General features: G+C 36.5%; 2 protein-coding genes across 4 annotated transcripts in view; one reads left to right on the top strand and one right to left on the bottom strand.

The window, feature by feature from the left end:
• Positions 1-27,533, bottom strand: part of TNR (tenascin R) — a 5,843,683-nt gene that overhangs the window by 2,413,883 nt on the left and 3,402,267 nt on the right. The gene's annotated exons all lie outside the window — the stretch shown is intronic.
• LOC122814261 (general transcription factor II-I repeat domain-containing protein 2A-like) lies at positions 16,298-27,317 on the top strand. The gene is made up of 3 exons (XM_044086856.1): positions 16,298-16,393; positions 16,684-16,812; positions 26,586-27,317. Exons 1-3 carry the CDS (start codon positions 16,298-16,300, stop codon positions 27,315-27,317), a joined length of 957 nt encoding a protein of 318 aa, XP_043942791.1.

Raw genomic sequence — 27,533 nt, 5'->3', positions numbered from 1 at the left:
CTGGAGTGCCTTCTGTGTGGAGTCTGCATGTCCTCACCGTGGTGAGTGATGTTAAAGACATGCAGGTAGGTGCGAGCATGAATGGGTGTGCCTTATTAGAAGGTTGGGCATCGGGCTGGCAACTCAGCACCGTAAAAATTTACTGCCAATTCATGACTGGACTGGAGTTCAGGTGTGGCGACCGAAAAGCCAAAAGTCTTTTAAGGTAATGCAGCAATCCATAATATAAATCTTTTTATATTGTAATCTTTCCGGATTTTTATTTTTTTGTAAAAGTCTTAGAATTCTGAGTCATGGAAATCTGAAATTTCAAAACATCTGAGGTAATACTCATATAAGATGTAATACTTGGGGAAGTAGTAATGTAACAGATCTCCCCGTTTCACTTTGTGAAGCTAACTTGTTAAAATTCCACTGTAACAACAGTGCTAAATTACAGTTACAACATGCACAGAACAGACAAAACAGACTTTTCTTCATACTAAAACAACATTCATAAAGTCCGGGCAAGTTTAAACTAGTGAATGCAATGCAGAAGTTTAATTATACGCAGTTATGAGGAAAAGCCTAATTATTAACTTCAGAATCATTAATTTAAAAAAAAAAACGGTGTCTGTTTCAACTGTAAAATGCAGGAAAATAAAAGCCATGTTTGATGTTCATATAACAAGGTATGTATGTATCTCATATTGCATACTTCCTGTGCTCATGCACTGATTTCTAAGTGCAACCACTAACCAATTATCTCAACTAATCATTATCCAGGGGATGAAATCACATTCATTGGTAATACAGAGCCTTTCTTTAGAAAACATTTGTTTATGGTAGCCAAGGCATCAGATTAGATTTAAATTAGCCTGAGCCATGTGCTAATGCTATGAAAGTCATTAAAAGTATCTGCTAAACTAGTTTAATTTTGTTTTTGTTAGACTACCATGTCTAGTCAAATTCAGACTTTATAAAAAATATTTAAGATTACAGTTTTACTGTGGTGGTGGTGCTGCGGTAGCATTGTCGCCTCACAGTAAGACATTGTCCTGTTCGATTCTCAGCTAGAGCATCTTCTGTGTGGAGACGTGTGAATGGGCGTACCTTCATTGAAGGTTGCATGTCAGGGCCGGCAACTCGGCATGTAAAAATCTACTGCCAATCATTAGCGGACCGGAGTTCCGCTGTGGCGACCCCTAACCAAGAAAAGCTGAAAGACACAACAGCATTTAAGATTACAGTTTTAACTTTAATATATCAGCATTTTGATTTTAATCACAACTGTTGACAGCTTACACCTCCTGCATCTTGAGCAGCATTTTAGCTGAGTAGTACAATTTCTGCCTTACCAGTCAATGGTTCAGGCTTAAAAGCTTTCTTTACAAATTCCTGTCAGGGGTATACATCTAGTCTGTTTCCAGATGGGTTTTGTCTGGGCACTCAACTTTCCTTTAAAATAATGGTTAGTGATTGCCTCTACTAAATTCCTTTCATGTATCTTATATTTATCTTTCCCATTGTAGCCTGGATTGTGTTGGAAAAAAGTCTGCAGACCAATTCACTCAGCCAGTTTAGAAATTTAAAATAAGATAACAAATATAACATTAAATTGTCATTCATTTTACCTTTTTTAAGCTATCTGATTAAGGTTTTCGTGTACTGTTCAGTCACTTTTGCATGTAATGACTTGTTTCAGGAAATCCTTCTATCTATATAAGATACAGAAAGGCATTTCATATCTTATCTAGGTCAAAGGAAGTTATCATACCTTTGTGCACGGCTCTGATTAAATCAGGTAAAGAATATATTACTGCTTTTTGCATATACTTAACTAGACACATAACACAGGTTGAAATGCTCCATAGTTTTCTAAATAAAAACTCTTACTGGTTTAAAGACCCCTAGCTACCAAGATAGGCTTGGAATCCTATCCCTGTACTCAGTCTCCTACAGACACCTTCATGGATTTGTGTACCTACAATTTACTGCCATGAAGGTCTACTTGAAGGTCTACTTCACATCTGAAAGACAAACAGCTCCACTATCACTCAAACTAAGGATTTAAATTTCTGCATAGTCATAAATAATCATATTGGAGGGACAGACATATTATTTTTTTATAAATTAGAGCTTTAGATTAAGGATTATTATAATTGTCACTGCAACAGTGTCACATTTCCACATCATAGCTTTTATCTAAGCGAACAGCAGCAGGGTCACCACGACAAAAAGCTTAAAATAATTTATTAGTAACAGGATAAGCGCTTTCAGAAGACAATTTCCTTCATCAGTTCCTACCATTAACTGACATGCATATAACTATATACACTTCTTTTAAAATGTCATAAGCCAATCAGCAGAACTCAAATGGCCCATGCAATTTCCCGGTGAATCACAAAATAGCAGATGTCATTTCCTGATGAATCATAGATCATTCTCAAAACAAATAAAAATATGCATGTGTAAAAACACATATTAAAGTATATATAAAATATAAAAGTATATAAAAGACATAACCATAACACATAAACATTGTATAAAACTTCATAGATGTATTTAATATAACCAGTTCACAGTCTTTGAGCTTTCAGCACAAATTTTAACTCATTACACTGAGTGACGCCTCCAGGTGCATCTGCAGTTACCTCCTACTGCGCCTCTAGAAGTCAAATATTGTTTGTTCATATTTGCATTAATAATTCCAATACCATGCTACATACAAGGTATCAGGATATTTTATCTTGAAGCATACATGATGGCAAACACAATTATACTAATATTTGACCTCTGCCAATGAGTATTTATCAGAACTCTAAGGTACTAACTTAATTTTTTAAAGGCTCAGGCCACACCCACTGGGAGTTAAAGGTACACAGTCAAAAGAGCTATACTGGAGGGAATGAGGAATAAAAGCATTTAAACCTGGCAGAACACGCACACGGAGTTCTGCTATCCAATATGTTTTCCTCACCTCAGTAGCATTTTGCAAATCTCCACCCCTAATATTATTGTTGATGACATCTGTAGATATAAAGAAAAAGCTATGATCAGAATAAAGTGCTACATGTTGAAACAAAGCTTTGTGTTCTAAACTGTTATGTATAGCATACTGATGTAAAATTTGTTGTTTAAACATCTGGTTCATTTGAAACAAAGCGTTGTGTTCTAAACTGTTATATATAGCATACTGATGTTGTAAAATTCGTTGTTTAAACATCTGGTTCATTTTTCCTACATAAAAACAAGTGCAATGGTTGCACTTAGCAATATATATCACATTTCAAGTAGTGCGTGTAGCATATCCTTCATAAAAATAAACCTTATGTGTACTTGGATGTGAAAATTTATTTATAAAAGGCCACAAAATGCATGAAGAAAAGCATGCTTTTCTCCTTTTATTTATAAAAGGCAGTGACCCTGCTGCTGTTTGGATAATTTTTACATTTTCTACAGAAGGGTCTTTGGTTCCTGCAGTGCTGTGTTTTGCTGTTATAACATGTCATAGCTTTTGGCATGCATTCTTATGTTATCATATTGATTTTCTAACGTGAACATTAAGCTGGTTGGTAAGGGTAAAATCTTGGGGTATATGGGACTCCTATGCTGACTTATCAAACAGTTGATGCTGTTTTTGGAATAACTTTGGTCTTGGCTGTTCATATGACTTTTCTATGACTAACCATGAAATTCTCATCCAACACTTGTGCTTTTTCATACCATTGTTTAGTGAATCTACTTCTTAGAATTCCAATAATTCCCTTATGCATATATCTGATGCCATTATTCAGTGATCTGATTTATTTCACACCATTCCACTAATAATTACACTATTATTGTATCACATCATTAATCAGTAAGCTGCTCCATGCCACTGTCCTGATACAATTACATTTTATTACATTTCACTTGTGTCGTGCACTTATCCTCCTATAGCTGATGTCACATTATCTTAGGCCAGACGCTGACATTATTCATGATTTACTTCCCCAATGGCTATTTCATTGTTAATCTTAGCTTGCACCCTCAGCAGAAAAATCTGGAAAAGGCCAAAAATAATGGGGAAGAAAGCCCCAAAAATAGGGACAACATTTAAATATTGCTCTTATAGACTTAAAAAGTTGCTAGAAAAATGGTTTTGTGTTGCCATTCATTTTCTGAGGGATATGAACTAAAACTTAAATGCTTGTCATTATTTAGTGAATTCAAGCCTCACCGATTTGCCACAAAAATCCAGAAAATATGAGGCAAAAATCTGGACATTTTGTGAAAACCTGGACAGTTGAGATGTAGGGCTCCAATTCATTGTCCAGAATTATACCGCTCCTATAGCTTTACTAAAACTATCTTATGCCTGTGTCTTAGGCTACCAAAGGTCTTTCTCTTCCCATAGACCACTTAGACTCCTAACTTACTCCTTACACAGATACTTTATTCTAGTCTTATGCCATGACCAAAAGATCTATTTCTTCCAAAAACTATAATACAGTTTTGTTATATCTATATCAATGCCTGTTCCCGGGATCTTCCTTCTAGAGCTCTGACCCAATAACCTTGTGCTTATCTAATGACATTAAGCAGCTAGCTACCTCTTTCTTTAGATGTGACACCTTACACGGGTAGACTGTCATGACAAAATCATCTGCTTTCTCTTACATATCTTTTCTGAGCATGTCTCTCTCATGCCATTATTCAGGGATCACCTTCCTCCTATATGTATATTTATCTTAGACTCATTCTGTTTTACTGCAGAATTTATCAGTGTATACAAATTAATCAATTAAGTCCTAAAATGTGCAGATATAGTCTTGCAAATCATTTCATGGAGAAGTTAAACAAGAAGTAATGTGTCATTTATCATATATGACAACAAATGAAAGAAACCAAAAAATAATAATTCACTAATCAGAATGAAAGCCCAAGTACAATTTAAAATGCTCTTGTTGGTATTATTCCAAAAAAGAAAAATTCAGGGTGTTTAAAGAAGAATTATAGTTCCTTCTCTCTTGCATACATGCCTTCATGATTTTGCAACATTGAGGTCATTGCTTAGAAGCCATGGTGGTGTAGCGGTAGCATTGCCACCTCACAGCAAGAGGTTCTCCAGTTCGATTCACAGCTGGAGCACCTTCTGTGTGAAGTCTGCATGTCCTCCCCATGGTCGAGTGGCATTTGAAAGACATGTGTAAATGGGTGTGCCTTCGTTGATAGTTGGGCGTTGAGCTGGCACCGCAAAAATCTACTGCCAATCATTAATGGACCGTAGTTCTGCTGTAGCAACCCCTAATCAGGAAAAACCGAAAGAAGAAGAGGAGGTCATTGCTTAGCAATCTACATGGAATAGTCATTATCAAATTATGGTCTTTTCTTCCTCAGCATATGCACATTAGCAATATTCTATAACTGCAAAATCAGTTATTACTTAACATACTACGGCTAAAAAGTTAGCTATAATATTGGTTGGATGACTAGCTAAGAGTCCCCAGTTTAGCACTGACATCTTTGGAGCATAATTCAGTTTTACATAACCCACTGAAATATCAAACCAGTGATTACATTTACATTGTACAAATGCCAAACAGTTTGCTTCTACTTTTCAGGTACTCTAATCACATATACATTTGTTTGCAGAGTGTTGTTCAATAAGTCAACCACTTTAGTGATAAAGGATTATACCTTTTTTTGGTAATACAATAACCAGGTCTTACAAACTCCTGTTTTTCAACTGCAGTGACAAGATAGTATCTGACTGATCGTAAAGTAATCACTTTCCTTAACCATCTGTAGCTGGCATCACCACAAAGTGCATTAATTAAGCATTGCTACTTTGAATCTCTGACCCTGAATTTACCATTGATACCTCAGATGTCACCACCTGTGCAGCTATCTGTAAGCCCTTTTCTATGACAATGGCATCCATGGTACCACCATAGCTGAAACTGCTCAACAGAAACAATACACTGCAGAGGGTAACTATCCCTTTATTACCCACTGTGCAACTCTGATTAATGCAAATCTTCTTAGACCTCTGAACAATACGTCTACTAAAACATGCATAAAATTATATGTCAAATAACTTAATAAAGAGCAAGTAGGAAATATATGCATCCACTGGAAATAGCTCATTCTGTCATTAAGAGTGTAGATAAACTGTTGATGAGTCACCATGGATACAAGTACATTAAATTTATTTATATATTGCACCAGATACATGTTTTTATCATATCTTTGGGGGAATGCTGTTTGGACAAATTCAATAATCATCCAGTTTTATGATTTGGAACTGATAAAGATGATTTTAGTATTGGAATGAAATGATGCCAGATCTGCTATACATAGATTTTGCAACCCTTATACAAGACCCACCGCACACATCAAAACTTGACAGTGTATTAAGTGGATATCAGCAGTTAGTAGCAGTCTGCTTACACATTACTATAGCAGAAATTTTGTTTTGGAATGAAACATTTTGTGTTGACCAGCTTTATGGTCCCATGATAAAAATTCCAAAATGTAATTGTACATCATAGCATTCACCATCTACCTTTACTTTACACATTCTTCTAATGATCTGCAACTTATCAAGTTTTAATTGCATTACAAAGCAATCCTGTGAAGTGTCTTCCAAGTGATTTGTCTCATTAGAACCTATCTTCCTATATTTCTCTCCTTCGAATAACTGAGGATGAAATAACTTGGAAGTAGCAATCTGTAGGTCACAGTTCACTAACTAAATAGCATTTTTTTTCCTGCATGCTTTCAGCTGGTTAACCTTGTCAATAATTCATGAGTTGAGGTAAAACCTGTGTGTACAATGAATTAATGTGTAAAAGTCTATCATTTATACGACTCTTTAGAGAGCAATCATACCATCCTGATCTCCCTCATAGTTGCAATACATAAAAGACTACAAGTAACAAAATTAGAACATTTGGCATTGTATTCAGTCTGCTCCATTCTGCTTTCTGCAGTATCTGTTTAGCCTAAGATCCCAGTGGAAACATCAGCTTTGCAGTTCTCTCCTGGATGATAACTATGTTACCCATGGTATTCATTACTTAGAGTCATTTCTTTTCCTTTCTGTACAAAACTGTAGCATTTTTTTTATGTGGCTGAATGCTAGTTGGATCACAATTTCTATGTATACAAGAGTGTGCAATTGTGTGTGTGTGTGTGTGTGTGTTTTATAGCTTTGTGTGCTGCATATGCATTTTTGTGTATAACTGTTTGTGCGTATGTGTGTCTGCATAACTGTGTGTGATGCATATGTGTTTTATGTGGGTGCATGTGTATGTGTGTGTGTGTGTGTGTGTGTGTGTGTGTGTGTGTGTGTGTGTGTGTGTGTGTGTGTGTACATATGTATTTATTATAGGAACACAAGAGATTATGTGTGTGCATTTGTTTATAACTGCATGGACAGCATATGCGTGTGTGTGTGTGTGTGTTTATAGCTTTGTGTGTTGCATATGCATTTTTGTGTATGTGTGTGTATACCTATTTGTGTTTCATAAGTATTTGCATGTGTTTACAATTGAGTGTGCTGCATATGCATTTGTGTGTATAACTGTTTCTGCGTATGTGTGTCTGCATAACTGTGCGTAATGAATATGTGTTTTATGCGCGCGCGTGTATGTGTGTACATATGTATTTAAGCACAGGAGATTATGTGTGTGCGTTTGTTTATAACTGCATGGACAACATATGTGTGTGTGTGTGTGTGTGTGTGTGTGTGTGTGTGTGTGTGTGTGTGTGTGTGTGTGTGTGTGTTTAGCTAAGCTCACCCATGAGTGCATGTGTATTTGTGTGTGTGTGTGTCTGTCAAAAAGAGAGAGAGACAGAGAAAGAAAGACCTGAATAGCTTTGTTAAAGCTTTTATAAGAAAAGGTATAAGGGAATTATTGTTCTTCTGAGTAGCCTTTTACTTTTAATTGCATCATAGCAAACTATTAACAATTTCTTTTGTGCTTGCTTAAAACATGCAGCAACTAAGAACCTGTACTGTTTAAACCAGATTGTAACAGATTCCACCATTGCCATGATGAAAGCTATAAGCCTAGAGAGAGAATCTCCTTTGTAGTGCATCAGTTCTATAGCATGCTGCTGTTAGATCATGACAAAGCATTGCAATGGACACATGCAATTGATAAAATTATCCATTTGCTTCATATAATATTAAACAATCTCTTTAAATAAAAGTCAAGCTAAACCTTGTCTATGAATATTTTAGACGTCATGTCCTTCTGCTGAGCTGGTTTGTGTTATAATCAGTTTGCAACCTAAGGGTTGGATTTTATCATATTTTTCACACGTTTTTAGCAGCAAACTGCTCAAGAGCTCCTTTATTAATAATTCATACATACCCAAGTGCAATAAATTAATGGAACATTCTGAGTATGTTGAGACCTACTGTACATTCTATGTGAAAAGCCCAAGAAGCTTCCCATTCTTAAAGAATGCTTCACTAAACAGAGAAATAGATTTTAACATGAAACGCACCATCTGTTTTTCTTCTGCGTTGAAAAAAACAACTAAGTACTTCATAAGGACAGACAATTCTCTTGGTACTTATTTGCTTCAACTGTTCAAAAAGAATAAAACATGTTTTTTTCTGCCTAGCTGAACAATATGGTAGCCCCCACACACAACCCAACCCTCTGTGGATGGTCTCTAATATGACATGTTCATCAATGGGCTGTTGTGCTCAGCTGATCTAAGTCCTTGTATATTTAGCCACTAATTGCATTCTTTAAGACATGACAGTTATACAAACTCAGGCTGTGTTCCTTACCTCTCATTTAGCCTGAGACATATCCTCACAAAGATAGTTCTCAAAAGAGAGTATTCGCAAACATGCCACATGCATCAAACTCTCTGAAAATGTCCTGCTGAGAATGCAAATAAAATTTCATAAAACAGGTATTTCATGAGACCAAATCTCCCTACACCTCCTTACGAGTGTGTGTGTGTGTGTGTGTGTGTGTGTGTGTGTGTGTGTGTGTGTGTGTGTGTGTGTGTGTGTGTGTGTGTGTGTGTGTGTGTTGGGAAACTTTCTGTTTGCTAGTGGTCATTGATAAACACTCAGATTTTGTAGGTGGTAGGTTGTTGGTATACTGGCAATTAGGCCTAGGAAACAGCATGAAGATGAGTGTTATGTTTTGGTCAGTTTCTCACGCTGTGTGTATGTATATATGTATATACATACACACACACATATATATATATATATATAGACACACACACACACAAACACATGCACACACACACACACACACACACACACACACACACACACACACACACACACACACACACACACACACACACACACACACAGTCCACGACTGCATGATTTTGATGAGAAGGAAAATGACTTGGTTAGGTTGAAATACAGCTTACATCGTCACAACATACAAAAGATTACAGAACTTGGACTTCAGGGATTTTGCTCCTACCTCTCTTCTCTCATCTGATTAGATTTCATCGCACTGTAGATACCACCACAACTGAGAAGTATTTCCACTTCACAGCAAGAGGCTGTATGCAATTAAAACAAGCCATGTAATCCATGTAGATACCCCTCTGTCACTCTGTGTAATTAAAACAGACCATATAATCTGTTGGCAAGTGGCGCTAGCATGTTAATGTTAAGGTGCAGATGGCAGGCCTGTAACATAAAGTGAATGGGATTTATAGCAGAAGGACAGATTCTTTCAGAAATGCCAGTAGGATGCACTCCTTGTAGGTAAATAAAAGGAAATGACTAGGGCAGTGTACTCTACTCTCATTAACGTCTGTATGCCCTACTGCCTCTGTTACCTGGAAATGCATACATTAAAGCTGCCGTATTAATTAGAAAAGCATACTGGTAATTTAATTTCTCCACTCATTATCACATGACTAGGAATACATCTTGACCTACTGCCACAGGGGTCACAGTGATATAATGCAGGAAGTAGAGAACATGTAACACTCTACTATCATAACAAAGTGACATGAGGTAGATTACTAGTGTAGTACAGTTGTAATGCATGTGATGCCCCCGTAATGCATATAATGCCATCAACCCTTATAATCTGCCTTTCTCCTCAACAGAAGGACATAGTGAATTGGCAGCATAAACTCATATACACAGATTGACTAGGGTAGAGTAGTCTACTCTAGAAATGATGGTTGATCAAGTTACTTCCTCAGACTAACTTAATATGCAAAGGAAAACTAATGGACTCAAACCAATGCAAAATTATGAATATTGTTATCAGCTTGTAAGCTTAAGTCTTGTGCTTTTCTGACAGGCAATTTCCCAGGGATTATTTCAATTATAATGAGCACTAAATGTTGATTTAGCATTATAGCTATGATATATTACACCTAGCATGCAGGGAAACATTGTGTACTGCTGGGTAGATGTATGAGAAAGTAAGTTAAATATGAGGCTTGTTTGGAAAAAATATTGTCTTAGTTGACTTGTATGCATTTCTTAATAAATCAAAATGTGTTCTGTTTGGATAAAGGGTACTGGTCAGTATTAGATGGGAGTAGAAACTTTGGAAATCAACTCACCATGCAGTTCCATGTATATTCAATAAGCATGATTATATCCCAAGCATTACTCAAAATTGAATGCTGTGAAAATTGCATATTGAATGAAAAATGTTAGATACTATCAGCTTTTGTTGGTAAATGACTGCACTATAACAATACAGTAACTACAAGTGCCTCCAGCTCTTTATAGCTTTGATCTTTGCATAAGAAGAAGGTCCTTGTATTGTCATGGCATTCATTTGGATGGAGCTGCAGTCCAATATACAGGGATAGTTTTTCTGGATATAAATGGTAATAAAAGTGAAACCTGCATGTACATCTTGGACTTAGTCCTTTGGGATATAAAATGTTGTGAATTTTTTTCTCTAATAGAAAACATGGCATTCCATATTACCTTCTTTAATAAAAATGATCCTGGCATCAGCTATACATGACATGTGTCTGTGTGTGACAGAGGTGTATTCAACTACCTCGTCATCATTACATGTCAGGATATGGATAATTAAGGTCAGCAGTGAATAAGCCACTAGTCTCCTAAAACAGCATTAAGAATCCATCCATCCATCCATACATCCTCAGCCCCTTTTCCCATTTTGCATATGGGGTTGGGGATATCAGAAAAAACAAAACCAAAGGAAATTTAGTGGGACTCTGATACATTTGTTCTTTCTAAGGTCATCAATTGTGTTGTGATGGATCTTATTCCAAAAATACTTAGGAAAGCTACTTTGCCATGAAGTGGAACAGTTTTGATTCATCTACGGTCCCGTGACAGTATTTTAGCTAATAACAGCAGCATGTGCTAAAGGATTTGATGCACATGTATTATTCTTGGATCGTGTAAAGATCTTCAACACAGTCTTCCATAATGGACTTATTAGTGGCACAACTGAGAAGTATTTCCACTTCACAGCAAGAGGTTGTCAAGTTTAAATCATAGCTGGGATGCCTTTTGTGTGTAGTATGCATATATCACCTATGTAGTCTATAGTGTTTCTGCAGGTTCTCCATTTCCTTCCCACCTGTCAAACACATGTAGTAGGTGAACTAACATTCCCCAAACTGCCTGCAGCTGCTCATGTGATGTGTAAGTGAGGGATAGTGTACATCCTGTGATAGACTGGCACCCTATCCTGAATATGTTTCAATGGCTTGCCCACCTTGGCTGCTGGGATGGACTTAGGCTTCCCTGTCACCCTGCAAGGATAAAGTATGTTTTCAGAAAATGGATGGATGGATGGATGGATGGATGGATGGATGGATGGATAGCAGGAATTAGTATCAAACTAATAGCACTAAATGTCAATTGGTATGTAATTCAAGGTGAGGATCAATGAATAAACCATTGAACACAAATTATAGATGGGCAGCCATCCCAAGTGATAAGTTTATGGCTGTACCACAGGGATCTTTGTTCAGCCATTTGTTTTTAGACTTTTCTTCACTGATACATGTATAATAAATGATTTATGGATAATAAACTATACATCTTGTTGAAATTTAGATAACATAGTTGCATCATTAAATATTTGACAGTTTGCCTGCTTGCAATGGAGAAAATACACACTAGATATAGTTAGAAGAGGCTGTGTTGTAATGTTATTAAATGCAAATCATAGCATTTGTAAATAGATCTGGCAGCTGCTAAAAAGGACTGCGGCTAGGAGCTGTTAATGAGCGGTCCTCTGCAGTCCAGGGTTTGATTCCTTCAGCCTTCATTTGCTTATTGTGTGACTTTGTGCAAGTCACTTAACTAGATAGTGCGTCTGGACTAAATCTGAAAAATGTCCATGTGGATCAATATTCTACCTTTATTAACAAACAGAAACAGATAAATAAATAAATAAATAAAGCTACTCAGTATGTCCCAGAATATTCAGTCTATACATAAATGGGGTAGTTAATAGGGCAAAATGGATCTGGAAGGAAATAAAAACAAGCAAAATGTATTTTCATTGGATATCACTCATGCAGATAGAAGAGTGGTCAGTACTAAAGACAGAAAAAGCCTGCAATAGTCTAGTCAAGAGACAGTAGAGGCTATGTAAATCTTAGATCTTTAAATAAATATGAAGAAAAGTATCGATTATGACTGTTCAGAAGAATTAAGAGGGGGATTTAGTTTTTAAATACACAGTTTTAAGACTTTGTGGATACAATACAGTAAGCAAGTTGCAAATGTAAAGAAATATTGTAAAAGACAAAAAGAATGACTCTATCAAACTGTGGATTTGATATGTACCTGATTAAATCTGTGCTGTTGGGGAGTGGGATTTATATTACCTGTGTATACTATAGTATTTCTAATGCACTTTGATGGAAACTATTAGAATTTCTACATCCTTGTGATTTAAAATTGAACCCAACTAAAAGCGTGTGATGAGGGGCTAGAGCATGACTCATCAGGTTTCGCTGTCATCTTTTTATCTTGGTTCCTATTGTATGCTTGAGAACATTAAGTATGATCCATAAAACACTGTGAATTCCTCTTCCCTTTGCATGCCTCTCACCACTACTCCGCCCTCTCCCCATGGTACCCTTTCCTACAACTATTCACACTCACCTCTTCTTATGTCTTCATATCTCTATACTATGATATGCTGATGTCCTTGTAGCATAAGGCATCTCAGTCATTATGACTATATCGCATCCAAAAAGCTCTGCTAAGCATAATTCCATTCTTCCAAATACGTTTTGAAATTGTAAACTGCTTCTCGAGCTAAATGTTATAACATGTTCTTGTATCTGTAAACATGTAAGTTTCTATATATATAACTGAACTGAAGATGACTCACTGCTTGTTAATCCTTCCAGGATTTAGTTTTCATTTAGTCTCTTGTTTTTGTTATCTAGTTACTGTTTAGATAATTTGTAGCACTGTGTTTTACTTCTTTCTCAATGTTGTAATTACAGCTTACTACTCAATTGTACCTAATTTGCTCCTGTATTTCGCCATGTCATGATCACATCTAATGTGCACATGCCTTGATTACTATTGTTTACCATCTACTATGTCTTTCTGTGGAGCATTTCTCCCTAGGCCTCCACTGAAAAAGGACCTGTGTCCAGTCGGAATTTCCCGGTAAACAAATGTAAATAAAATAAATAAATATGAGTTCACTACTAAATATCGAAATTCTACAATCCTGAGCCTCTGAAAACAGAGGACCAGAATCTTAAAATTGTGGACTCCCGAACTAAAAAGAAAAAAAAAAAGTAAAACACAAAACCAACTATTCTAACATTTCACACCCCACACCCCCTGCAACTTAAATATACAACTGTGAGATCACACTACAGTGGAGCGAGTGGCAAAGTTCCTGTTCCACACTGTACAGCAATCTCCAATCACTATTTTCAACATTCCACAATCTCGAGATTCTGGTTGTCGGTGTTCAGCATCTCGGGATTGTGGAATTTCGGTATTACACACACACACACACACACACACACACACACACACATATATATATATATATATATATATATATATATATATATATATATATATATATATATATTTTTTTTTAGGATATCTTTGTAGCTGTAAATATGTTTTGTTTATTTCTTATTCGATCTTATTCACCCAGGCTGTACAGGCAAATAGTCCATTGAGATCAGTGCACTTCCTCTGTAAAGAAAAATAAATAAATAAATAGAATAATTAAGGTTCAATTACAGAGAAATATATGCTAACTCTGGATCTGCTGTGGACAGTGATGCCTCCAGGATCCTTTTTTTTCCAGGGCACAATAGAGGCAGAGTAGATAGCGGGTCAGTCATGAAGGACATGTGAAGATGCAGAAAAAAAATAATACCAATAAAGTATAGAATACGACACATGGTAACAACTTGTTCATAATCTACTGTTAAAAATTGTGAATGCCATAATCTTATGAAAACTGGCAATGTTCACAAAACATAAAAAGTACTAATCTGTCATGCTCAAGGATTATGGTTTTCATTAAGTGTTAGTATGCTACAGTGTAACAAGTCAACAGTGTACGTGCCTCAGCACAAAGAAAAAAATATACAATTTACCCAAATTCAAGAACAGAAAGTCCGATGCATTTTGCAATATGCTACGCACTAAGGAAAATTTAGAGGGGCTCATTAAAACAAATATAGCAGATTTTACCAACAATGAACATAAAACATATCTTCTCACTGCAGATACTAGTGAACAGCAAAGTAATTTATACATATATATCTGTTAAATGTTATTTGACATAGAAGCAAGAGTGTCTGTTAACATCTCCAGGATTACAGTGATAGTTTTGACACTGCAGGAAGAATGTGGGAGAGGGTCTTTCACCACTTGGGCTAAAAACTGGATGCCTTAAAACATGCAGTTTAGCTATTTTATTTTGTTGAACATATATAACTACTGTTTAAAGGCAGCTCTGAGCACAATCCAGATAATTCCGGCAAAGCAGTAAAAATTAGAAATTGGTTCCAGAAGATGTGCAAGCTGCCTGTGACTCACAATACTGCCATTCTATTTACATGGGAGTTAAAACAAAAAAATGATTTCCTTATGTCTAGCATGTCAAGCACAAAAGGGTCTTGAAGCTGATTTTGGGAAAAAAAACTTCTAAAATCACTTTACAGCTGCAAATCCATTGAGATGCAATAACCATAACCACTTAATACTTGTGCTGCATTACAATATTCAGAGTACAAAGATATAATAAAATAACTGAGATATAGAATCATCCATTATTTACTTGTAGTGCATGGAGGACCATTATTGTGTAACACCATGTTTCAGCATCACTACAGAGCGAGACCTGACCTTAGCAATGCTTAGAATTATTAAGCACCGCCAAACTTTTAACATCGCATCTGGTGCTATATTAGTACTGAACTGCTGTGTTATTTAACTCATATTTCAGCTTAAATAGCAGCAGCAGAAAAGGAAACAGGTTAATTTCAACTCCATTTCTGTCTGCTGTATACATTAAACTCACTAAAAATGTATTTGGGAACCTGCTGTTTCCCTTACACAGGCAATACATAAACATATAAAGCGGTTCCCAACTTTTTCTGCCACTAGTAGAATATGGAGCACACAAATCTCCATGCACTACAAAGCATTCTGATTACACCACCAGTCATAACTTAAAAATTGTGTTCCCTGCATAGATGCCAAGATTTACCTCTCGAGATTCACTATCACGGTAAATTTCTAGCATTCATGCCTCAAACGTATAATAACCAGGTCATGGTCAGTGACCCAATCATGATCCTCTATATTTATCCTGCTTGTTGTCCAGGTAAGTTCCACTAGACCAATGACCACGTTTCAAGGGAGACACAAGGTGGTATTTACACTGATGAGGGGAAACTTGAAGATGCTAGATGGCACTGGAGAGCTCCTACAGCTGTAAGAAGAGGCCTAATAGAAGCAGCAGCATGAAGGGAGAGTTTGAAGTTGGGGAGAATTAGGAGAATAATTTGTTCGAAATGGAGCTTCAGAATGTAAACAAAGATTCCTTTGTGGTGGATGTTACAAATGAGCAGAGTTTAACTGTCTTCTTGGAGAAAGAAGCAAGTGAGTCTGTGGAAGTGGCACAGATAACAGAACTGGTAACAGGAGGGCTTGCAGATGATGTTCTGTTAAAAATAATCAGGATGATGCAGGTGACAGTTCTGTTGTTTCATGGGGTGAGATGGCTCATACCTTTTTTGGAAGTCAGGAGGATATGGAAAAGGAATCAGGTGAAGTGGCAGCAGAGAATGCAACTGTAAAAAAGGAAAGCTGCAACAAATGGATAAGGTGCATGGTTTTGTAGCAGCAGATAATGCAGTAACTAAAACATACACAATGGTGACAGCAGGCAAGAAAGGAGAGCAGCAGCACATGGTAAGTCATTCTTTTTAAAAGAAGGAGATATAGAATAAGAACAAAAATGAGACTGTAATAGACAGAAATTATGCACAGGAGAATGTGTTAATCATTCTGGGTTTTAAAGCCCCAGAAATTCAGTCTTCTATACATCCTGGGGTAGAGACTTTCTGTGACTTCGCATTTGAAAGTGATGGACTGATGATAGCATATCTCGACCTGTGTAACAAAAAGAAGGACATTTATCCATGGAACAATTAGTCGTTTTCTGGTAGTAACTTAACTGTTAAAAAAATGTTACTTTGCAGTTTAGGACTGATGAACTGTGTGGAATTGTCGATAATACTGTGAAAGTTAGAGAGGAAAGAAACTTATGGAATGGAATGTGGATGTTGAGAATTGTTTTGAAGTATGAAAACAACATGGTGAGACATTTGGTAAGTATTTTTTGAGGCTGGTCATAGAGAGACATTACAATATGCTGACCGGCCTAAATCAGGTTTCTTTTTTGGGTACTTTTCTCATTTAATTAATGATTGTGGCAAAGTAAAACGTAACCAGTGTGGGAAGAAAGGACATACTGCAAGAAGGTGTATGTCTGAATGCAGGTTGTGTAAAAAAAATGACACTTTTGGATGGATTGTCAAGAACAAACAGCAAATAATGAAAAATAAGGGGAAAGGAAAGAAGACTTAATGAGGAAAGGCAACAGGCCGCTGATGGATAGGGTGAAAACATACAGGAGAAAGGACAAAAAGAAGCTATTGGAAAGGGTGAACTACATGAACAAGAAGCTGTAGAAGAAGAAATATAGAGAGGAAAAATGAGGAAAGAGACTACACGTTGGAAGGAATGTCAGGAGAAGGGACTGATACAAATGCTAGTGAAAATTTTGATACTGAGGATCAAGGATTATTTGTTCATAAGCCAAGGAAAATAATCAGTTGGAGAAACAGTAAAAAATAAGAAAACTAAAACTGAAAATAAAAACTTTTCCAGAATGAGTAAAGTAAATATTTGAAAAAGAAATTACTATTAGTGAAATGGATGAAGTACTTTGTAAAGGAAATTTTGATTCAGTATCAGGCTCAGATGGTATACGGTATGGCATGTACAAAAAAATTAATGGATTGTAAATGTTCTGAATGAATTGGCTTACTGACAGAACCCACACTGTAAAAGTAGCTGACTCCAAATCCAGCTCCAGACAAGTGACAAGTGGAGTACCTCAGGGTTCAGTCCTGGGACCCCTCTTGTTTGGCATCTACTTCTCTGAAGTACAGGTCAACACTAGGGGACCTTTAGCTAACAAAGTTTACAGATGACTGCAAACTGGGAGCCATTATTGAATCCCCAAATGATGTGGCTATTCTACAAAATGGCCTTACAGAAACAGATGCTTGGCGCCAGAGCCATGGGCTCAAGCTCAATGCCAAGAAATGTATAGTTATCCCCTTTGGGAAAAAAACATGTACCCATGAATTACCACATAGGTGGCAGGACACTAAACACCAAAAGTGTGATAAGAGACTTAGGGACACAGGTGGACAGTGGTCTCACCTTCGATAACCACATCGCCACAACAGTCAGGAAATCCTTCTATGTGGCACACCTCATCACTAAGGGCTTTCCATCCAGAAAAAAGGAGGTCATTGTCCCACTGTACTCATCCCTCATTAGACCCATTATAGAATACAACGCCCCGTTTGGTATGTACCTCTCAAGACATCTGCAACAACTGAAAAGGCCGCAAAAATACCTCACTAAAAGAATCACAGGCCTAAAGCAGATACCCTACGCTGCCTTAACAAACTTCAGCTATACTCTGTCGCATATCGTCTACTCAAAGACGATCTCTGCTTAACATACAAGGCCATGTCAAACCCAGAGCTGTTGGACATGCTACACTTAAAAAAATTCCAATCCCTCAGAGCCACATGCTCCAGGGAGCCAATAAACAAAACATGCTGGAGGGATAGGTTCCTGACACAGAGACTCCCCAGACTCTGGAATAGACTGCCCATACATATCAAGGAGAGCGCCTCTTTTGCCCTCTTCAAAAGAACCTTGATGACTGGATGGGAAAAAGGAAATTCACCCCGGGGATCATGTCAGTCGCCCTGCCAGACAGGGGTCCAGGGAAGTAAATAGTGTGGGAAGAAATAGCCAGGGAATTATTATGGCTAGGCTTGTATAGGCCCAAGGGCCGATAGCCTAGTACTAACCTATGAACCTATGAATGGTTGAAGGAAGGGTTTGTTCTTGAAAACTTATAGAGTGACATATTAAAATGTATATGGAAGAAAGAGGAAAAGTGTTATATTATCTCTGTGTTACTACTGGAGCTTTTCACCCCGGGCCTCCACTGAAAATGGAAATATATCCAGCTGGACTAGCCCAGTTAACAAATGTAAAATAAAATAAAATAAAATAAATAAATAAATAAAAATAAAGAATGAAATAAAAATTGGAGATCCATTACAGTAAATTACACGGTTATATTTTTATGAGAGTATGGAAAGATAAAGAATATTATGGAAGAAAGTATATATAGTATAAAGGGAAGGGATGTCAATAATTGTTATTAGTTGTGAGAGAAATTGTGGAAGACTATAAGTAAAAGGAAGAATGTGAAACTTAAGGAAGGTAATATTAGCAAGGCATTTGATACATATAGGACATGATGCTTTGTGAGATATTACGAAGAAATATGGAAAAGGTAATAGAGTTAGGAGAGTTTTTATGTCAGCATATCAAAATAATACAGGAAGAGTGTTAGTGAATGGGTGGTTGAACAAAGAAATAGGAATGAAATGTGGTGTAAGACAAGAATGTCTCTCAAGTGGAATATTGTTTGCATTGGTAATGGTAGCGATGGTGCGTGAAGTAGCTAATAAATGAAAGATGCTAGATATGTGATGCAAAAGGAGGTGGTGATTCCAGTAGTTTTAACATACACAGACAACACAGTTGTAGTTACTAAGAACAAAATATGGATGAGAGAAGTTTTGGTTTGGCTGAAATGGTGTTTAAAGGAAATGGGAATGACCTTGAATAAAGATAAAATTAAGTATTTGGGTGATGTAGTGAAAATTGGGGGTGTGCATTTTTCAATGAATGAAGTAGCTTTTCTAGGAATAAAATCTGGGAAAAATGATGCCGTTGTAATGCAAAGGTACAGTTTATTAACAGCAATGAAAAAAGATATGTCTTCTGTGGAGGACAGATAGATTAGCATTCAGGAAGAATCCATATCTGGTGAATTTGTAACAAAGGAAAAATAGCATATCTGCCAAATGTTTATATGATCCTAGAAGAAATATGAAAAGGAAATTGTCCAGTTGGTGTTTACTTTCATATGGGGTTCAAGATTAAACCAGGTGAAGAGGTGTGTTGAATATGAATGAAGACGAATGAGAGATTAGAGTTCCTAAATCCAGAGAAATTAACATTGAGAATGGTTAAGTATAAGTACAAAAAGATCTGGGAGATGATTAAAATGAGAATAAGAGAAAAAAGAATATGTTAATTAAGAAATTAAAAAATATCAAGAAAAAAATACTAACATAGAAAATAAAAACTGATGTAGAGAAATATAGAAGGATGTGGTATAACATGAAGAAACACTATTATTATGCAAATACATAGAACAATTTCCAGAAGGTAGTACTAAAACCATTAACGTAAGGAAAGACTGGTGTACCAAGAGAGCAGAGTGTCAATATTCCCTATGGAGATGAGTAATTAATATGTTTTCAGTAAACGGGAATATGCCATATAAGAAGAAATGTGAAAGGGTGTGTTTATTTTGTGGGGAGGAAGACAGAACAGAGCAAGTATTTTTTAATTGTACAAGAATGGTGAAACTCTGGAAAAAGTTGTGCGAAGAAAAACTTTATGAAAATATTAATGACATAAGCAGTGTAGATATGAATATGATTATGTTTGGATATTATAAGAGCAAAAAGAATTAATATGTGAGAAGGGTAGATCATTTATTTACTGTAGTGTGGGTTATTTGGAATAAAAGACTGAATAACATTTTTTTAATGGGAAATGGATTTTATAAAATATATTGCAAAACATTAGATTATGGTTGTGGAAGAAGGAGTGGGGTTCAGTTATGGAAGAATAACAATAAAGATGTTATAAGAAAAATAATAAATAGTAAAAAAATAGAAATATATACAGCCATCTGCGACTCCTTTTTTTCACAGTTTTGCACATGGGGTAGTGATGTCACAGAAACAGTGACAATCATCTAAAGCCAAGCTTCACACCACTGGGTGGCTAGCCCTGCTGCAATTGTTCTTCCATAACACTCATATGCAAACACACTCACACATATGGCCAATTTAGAGTTGCCAATCCACTTAATGCATGTCTTTGGAATGTGGAAGGAAACTGCAGCACCCACAGGAAACCTAAGCAAACACAGGTAGGACATGCAGACTGCACAGAAGGCACCCCAGCCAAGAATTCAACCAGGAAACCTCTTGCTGTGAGGTGACAAAAGCTATCTGCAGTGCCACTGTGCCACCCATAAACGTGCCTGTAAATATGTACATTTTGTAAATATGTAAATAATGATTTTTATATTATGTTACATAAAGGACTCCTACTGTTTTTGATAAGAGGCATACGATTTTTACATTAACCTGAGCTATCACCAACTTAGGCAGATAATGGCTCAGTTAAAGTCTCATGTGAAGGATGACACATCCAGGAGTGCAACACCCTCCTTATGCTCCAGTGCAGTGTCAGTACTGGAAAAATGAATCCAAGTACCTGGTATGGGAATAGAACCTTCAGCCTTTTGCACCAACATAGAGTGTGCTACCATTTGTGCTACTAAAACTACAAATAAACATGCAAGTTTTTCAGACCCCTCCAAGTAAAACAGCACTGATAAAGATAAAAACTGTCCCAATCAAATGCAACAGCATGAACTTCCTGGTACTCTTTTTCTGGTTTGATGCAATAGCACTAATAGAAATAATTTACATCTGAATCTTTTGGGGTAGCACCCTACCTGTCAACTTGTTTGGTCAAGAATTGTAGAAAAGGTAAAAAATAATGGGGGTGGGGATAAATTGGGGAAAATATATTACTGTAATTCACTTAAGGTAATAGAAGAACAAGTTCTGCATTAATATGCATTTTTGAACAATAAGAAGTGTAAAACTCTAATTACTAGTATTACTGATAGAATGTAATCGTGACTGGTTTACCAGAAAATCAAAAATGTTATGAGAAACAGGACAAATATATGAAGCAAAATCATAGGGACAGCTGAGATGCACTAAAAAGGGAACGTCTGGTGGCAATAACCCATTCTAGGATTTAAATAAGTTTTTGACCTGTGGGATTTTATACAATGTTTTTATAATATTCTGAATGTTATTATATTGGTCTATGAACAAGTGTCAAGAAAAGAATTTAAGAATTTGTACTTTAATGAGAGAGATAATTAAATTCTGAAGCTGAGGATGCTTCATTTTAAAAGTTTAGTGTGTTTCTACATTAACATCTATAGCACCAATAAGCAAAAGAGTTAAATGAACTGCAGCCATATTCAATGTTCTGTCTTCAAAATATGAAACACTATACTAGATCTCATAAGGTGAAACTAATGGCTATAATGTGGAACATTTCCTAACAGCTAGGAAGGGACTTCACATGGTTAAAAATGTTAGTTTATACCTGAGTTACTGCATACCCAGTTCTTCAACCTCTAGCCACTCTCAGGAGAAACAAAGCTCCAAATGTCCAAAGCCTTAGATGAGCAAGCCCCCCCCCTAGAAAAAAAGCAACTCAAGCCAATCAAGCAATACAGATAAGAAGAGGTGTGCAACATCGTGAATACCGTATACCATCCATAACATCAGCAAGCAAAAGAATTAAGGGAACTACAGCCACAGTCAACGTTCCATCTTCAGAATGCACAACACTACACTATCCTGCACAATGTAGAACAAATGGGTCAAATGCGCCCCATTTACTAATATCTAGGAAGGAATCACTCTATGGTTAAACTGTGTTTCTTAATTCCCTTTTCTTGCCAGAAATGCCAATTAGGTTAAAGAGGAAAATGTCCTTTTACACTATTTATAAGACAAAAGGTTATGCAGCATTGCAATATAATGTATTTTACCAAACATCCAGCTCTTTCAACATTAGAGACTTGAGAGTAAGTTGTAAAAGTCCTGGAGGTGTCACCTCCCCCATACATACACAAATAAGCAAATTATTCTTATATTCTCTCTCTGTCTTAGTATCTCTAGTTACAAATTCCCAGTAACAAATTATTTTAGCCTTTCTCCCCATCTCATTTATTATTGTTTCATTCTACCCAGTACATTGTGCCTAATTTGATCTTTGACCCACACATCAGTTATCACCTCTTCTATGACTGTACACCTCAGATTTTTCTTGAAATTAAGTGAATGAATACATTTATAAATAATGGCCCAGAATTGTATCACAGCTGATTTCAGAGTGTATAGTGCCACACCCCATCTGCCCCTCAACATCTTAGCTCAAGAATCAGAAAAAATGAACAAGATCAGGAGAAGCTTTTAAATATTTATCTTATATACTTAGAAAGTTGATAGAATAACAAGTTTTTATTATCAAGCATTTTCTGAAGGATACAAAATCAGAAACTCACATGCTTGGAATTTAGTAACTGTAATCCACATTTAGTAACTATAATCCACAGCAATTTGCCAGGCGTCAGTAATTCTACAAGGAACACACCAATATACCTCTCAAGTTCTTTGTGTAAGAATTTTGGACAAAGACAAAAATAATGGCAGCAAAAAGGGCCAAATTTGAAATATTATTACTTTATGTATTGGTCAACCAGGTAAACCCAATGGGTAAAGTGCCACTTAACAGGGGTGGGAGCACTGTCTGGTTACGTGACTTGCGTAAAGTCTTACAGTAGGCAGATGGGGGTGAAATGATTCAAACCCTCTACCTCTAAATAAGTGCTAGATAACTCCAAATCAGTTAAAATGATAACAGAAAATAGGACTTGTGTTCTCTGAACAATAAAAACTATGAAGTTGTTACGGCATTATTGACTGATAGTAATTTTCAGTGATTTACCAGAAAAAAATCTTTTATTGACCAGGTTAGACTCACTAGGCTAGTAGCCTCTTTTCAGGGGAAATCCAAGGGTGGTAGTTATACTACTAGGGAAGATTTGGCCAGGACAGCGAGAAGTTTCCCCTACTCTTTTCAATAGCACCAACGGGATCTTTCATATCCACCTGAGCTACCACCTACTCAAGCAGATGGGACCTCTGTTTAACATCTCATCCGAAGGTCAACACACTCAGAAGTACAGTATTGCAGTATCAGCAAGCCATTTACCTGGAGTGGGAATAAAACCTACAGCCTTCTTCCCCAAACGTGGTGGTGCTACTTGCTGCACAACTCACACAAATTATGTTAATGAGGGACAGGGCACAAGTATGGGGCAAAGTCAGTGATATTCTGCAAAATCAGATACAGATAAGAAGCAAACTACTCGAGTTCACTTAAAAACTTAACAGAACTGTTTTCCAGCAACGTGCATCATCTGAACATTTAAACAACAAAACCTCTGATACTCTAATAACTGGCATTACTGACAATAAACCTTAATGATTTTTAATCCTCAGTTATGCATTACTGACTATAAACCTTAAGGATTTTTAATCCTCAGTTATATATCAAAAAATGAAGAGACAAGTGAATGCCTGTGAGCTACTGCAGAGAATTAAGGCTTTAAATTCTTGCTGAGCTGCTGCTTCCTGCAGTCAGTAGTACAGGGATTGGTTCTTTGTACCTCTTTTTTGCCTCCTGCATGAGTTCAATTAAGTTCCTTAACTAGACAGGTCTCCTCAGTTGCCTCTTTACCTGATTTAAAATATAGAAAAGCAAAAAGATATGGCATACATAAGAGACTAAATACTCATGTGCAGTTTCTGAATAATAAGAGAAGATTCAGATGAAATGGGACCCTGGGCAGAGTAATACAATAGACCCCTACCCCCATTGCTACAATGATATCTCATACTTGGCTCTCCCAAGTTACCATAAAATACCATTGAACCCTGTCAGTAACCATACTATTTTTACTTTTACAATGACTACAGACATTTTGGATTTAATTTGAAATGTTCATTAAAATTTTTCAACAAAAACACAGCCATTTAATGAAGAAAACACCCCCCCCCCCACACCACACTGAAAACTGACAGCATGAGCATCAGTACATTTTTCTTCCTTTGAAACTTACATTTACTGAAAATGCATCTGACAATCCATTAAACTACAACATATGTGCAGGGATGCATAGTCAAATCACATATAGTGAAGCAGTAATTAGGGGTTATTTGAAGGGACAGGGATTCAAAAGTAAAAATGTGTAATGAATTTGCTAAAAGCTTCAGATAACCTGCTGGAAACAAGTGTGTCTTTACAGGAGAAGCCCAGGAACACTGTCTGAAGAAATAAGACTCGCACTAGACCAACAAAAGGATGAGGGAATCAAAAGCTGCCCTACAGGCAGCAGGTCAGTAACAGCTCAGACCTTAACTCTGGGCTGTCCAAAACATGGCCCGCAGGCGCATGCGCTAATTAATGACAGTACATGAAAGACAACATTCAGATACATTACTGTAATATAACATTAAACTGGAGAAGGTATAATGAGAAGAACTGAAGTGTTGACATGCCAGGTTAAGGAACAAGTGAAGGAGCCCTGAACTCCATTGTGAGGAAACAAAAGGTAATGCGGCTCAGTTTGCCTGCACTCTAACCATAGCAGAGGTACAGGAGCTGGTTGGTGGCTTTTGCTGGGGCAGAGTGACATCATGCACTATTTGTGGCAAACTGGAATGCTGTGTCTAGGAGGGACTAGATAGGCTGAGAAGGAACAAGCAGAGGTCTGGGGCCTGTAAACAGCACAGGATAAACAGGACAGCAACTAATTTGTTGGACCTTACTCTCCCTGCATAGGTTACATGGTACACAAAAGCTGAGGGCAACATGAAATTCCTACCACACTGCCTAGGCAAGTGGGGAGAGATGAGAGGAATGTAAGGTAAGGGTTCCAGTTGAGGACCCTGTAGTATGGATAGTGGCAGTTGTGTTTGCAGGGATATGTGTTACTCTTCCAATGTATCTGACCTAGCTCTGTCATATTTAAAGGAGTGTATATTAATGGGGGATGATCAGCTTATGCTTTAAAATTGAACTGTTCAGATTATGCTTTAAAGTTGAACTGTTCATTTGGCAAAAACATACCTGTACTTGGAGTTTGCCTTATTACTTATTTTACTGTGAGCGAAAAGTATCTGAAAATTGTTGAATTTAAGGCAGCATTATTTTGTATACTGTATTAGACTGAAGAAAGGTCTTCATTTGTATTATTTTGTAATTATATCCATGGAAAGGAAGTTAGCTAGAACAGAGGTGCAGCAGTCTGCCTCTACTGTCACTGTTCTTAGCATTTTGAGGAGCATCTTGAACATTCATATTTTCAGGTCTTTGTAGTTTCACAATCATATTAGTAGTAGAAACAATTCTCTGATAGCTTATTTATAAGATGTGCAGTGCATGAAAAGTTTGTGTTAAGTTTTGTACACTATGTTCAACGTGCATAGTCTGAAGCGAATCTAGAGGTCACGTTTCTGAGCAAGATTAGTGCTGTTGGTTTGTTCAGCGTATTCAGGTTGTGTTTTATTACTACTTATCGTCAACTAACCATGCCTAACAAGAAAAGAAAAAACTGAAGATAAAAAGCGAGTGTATCAAATCCGATGGGAATCAAACTCTTTCATTATAAACAACAAGAAGAACATTTCAATGTCTTGTTTGCATGCAAGTTTTGTCAGTGCTTAAAGAATGCAATGTGAAATTACACTACAGTATATTACACAGTAAAACATTTGAGATGCATGTTGGAGAATCAAAATGTACCATTACTGCAGAATATAAGAAGAAATTGATGTACCAAATGAGTTTTTTTGCAAAACTTAGCACTGAACAAAGTTCTAGCCTTGCAGCTTCGTACAAAGTAGCACTGATGTTAGCAAATGCAAAAAATACTTTTAGTGATGATGTGATAGTGAAGACATGTGCAATTGAAATGGCAAAACAATTTAATGAGCCAAAATTAGCTAAGAATTTTGAAATACAGGCATTATTACAATAGAACTTTGCAAGACGTGTACAACACTTGGATCAATATGTTTCAAAAAAGTTGTGTCTGGATGAAAGCACTGACCAAGCAGACTTAAGTCAACTTTCAATTTTTGTTCGAACTATTCAAGAGGACTTTACTATTAATGAAGAATTCCTCAGTCTTACACCTTTGCATGGGACTAGTAAAGATACTGATATTTTTGAAGCAGTTCAAAAGTCTATTATAAATTATGGAGGATTTGATAAATGTTCCTGCATCATAACATATGGGGTCAAAGCTATGACAGGGACTGGAAGCAGCTTTTGTGGATTATTGAAACAAAATCATATTAACTGTTCTACAATTCAATGCATAAGTCACAAAGAAGTACTCTGTGTAAAATTTTCTGCATCAAGTCAATGCCATGAAAGTAGCATAAAAATGACTAATGTACAAGGAGGTAACAGATCTCTGAGTCATCAAAGGTTTCATGATTTATTCAGCAAAGTGGATGCTGCATATGGCAATTCACTCCTTCGTTCTGAGATTCATTGTTTGAGTGCTAGAAAATGTCTGGAAAGCTTTTTTGCCATTTGGAAAGAAATACCCATATTTCTTAAAAATGATGTGAAGTCTGAGACAACAAAACTTGAAAATCAAATGCAAGATCCCATATTTTTAGCAGCTCTTGCATTTATAACAGATATGACCAACCATATGAATGAGTTGAACTTAAAACTGCCAAATTATGTGGTTATTTGAATGGCTTTCAAAGTAAATTGAAGCTTTTTAAATCAAAATTGTCTATTTTTTCTGCATTGCAAACAACATTTTGAAGAAATGAAGAATGTTGAAGAAATATCATTTTCAGCTCATGTAAAGTATATTGAAATGATCATTGAGGATTATGAGAATAAATTTGATTTTAAGGAAATTGAAGAAGATATTTCAATTTTTACTCAACCCTTGACTGCCACC

The sequence above is a fragment of the Protopterus annectens genome, chromosome 10.part0 (genome assembly GCF_019279795.1).
Source record: "Protopterus annectens isolate FY-2018-M chromosome 10.part0, PAN1.0, whole genome shotgun sequence".
In the NCBI taxonomy this organism is placed as follows: domain Eukaryota; kingdom Metazoa; phylum Chordata; order Ceratodontiformes; family Protopteridae; genus Protopterus; species Protopterus annectens.
The sequence above is the reverse complement of the archived record's forward strand: the minus strand, read 5'-3'. Positions and strand labels throughout refer to the sequence as shown.

What these genes read in the sequence shown, in the direction of transcription:
- LOC122814261 (XM_044086856.1), top strand. Translation starts at nt 16,298, where the DNA reads ATGGATAAGGTGCATGGTTTTGTAGCAGCAGATAATGCAGTAACTAAA. An exon ending in AAGGAGAGCAGCAGCACATG is followed by an intron (nt 16,394 to 16,683) that starts GTAAGTCATTCT and finishes GTTACTTTGCAG; the next exon opens with TTTAGGACTGATGAACTGTG. An exon ending in ACAACATGGTGAGACATTTG is followed by an intron (nt 16,813 to 26,585) that starts GTAAGTATTTTT and finishes TTATTACAATAG; the next exon opens with AACTTTGCAAGACGTGTACA.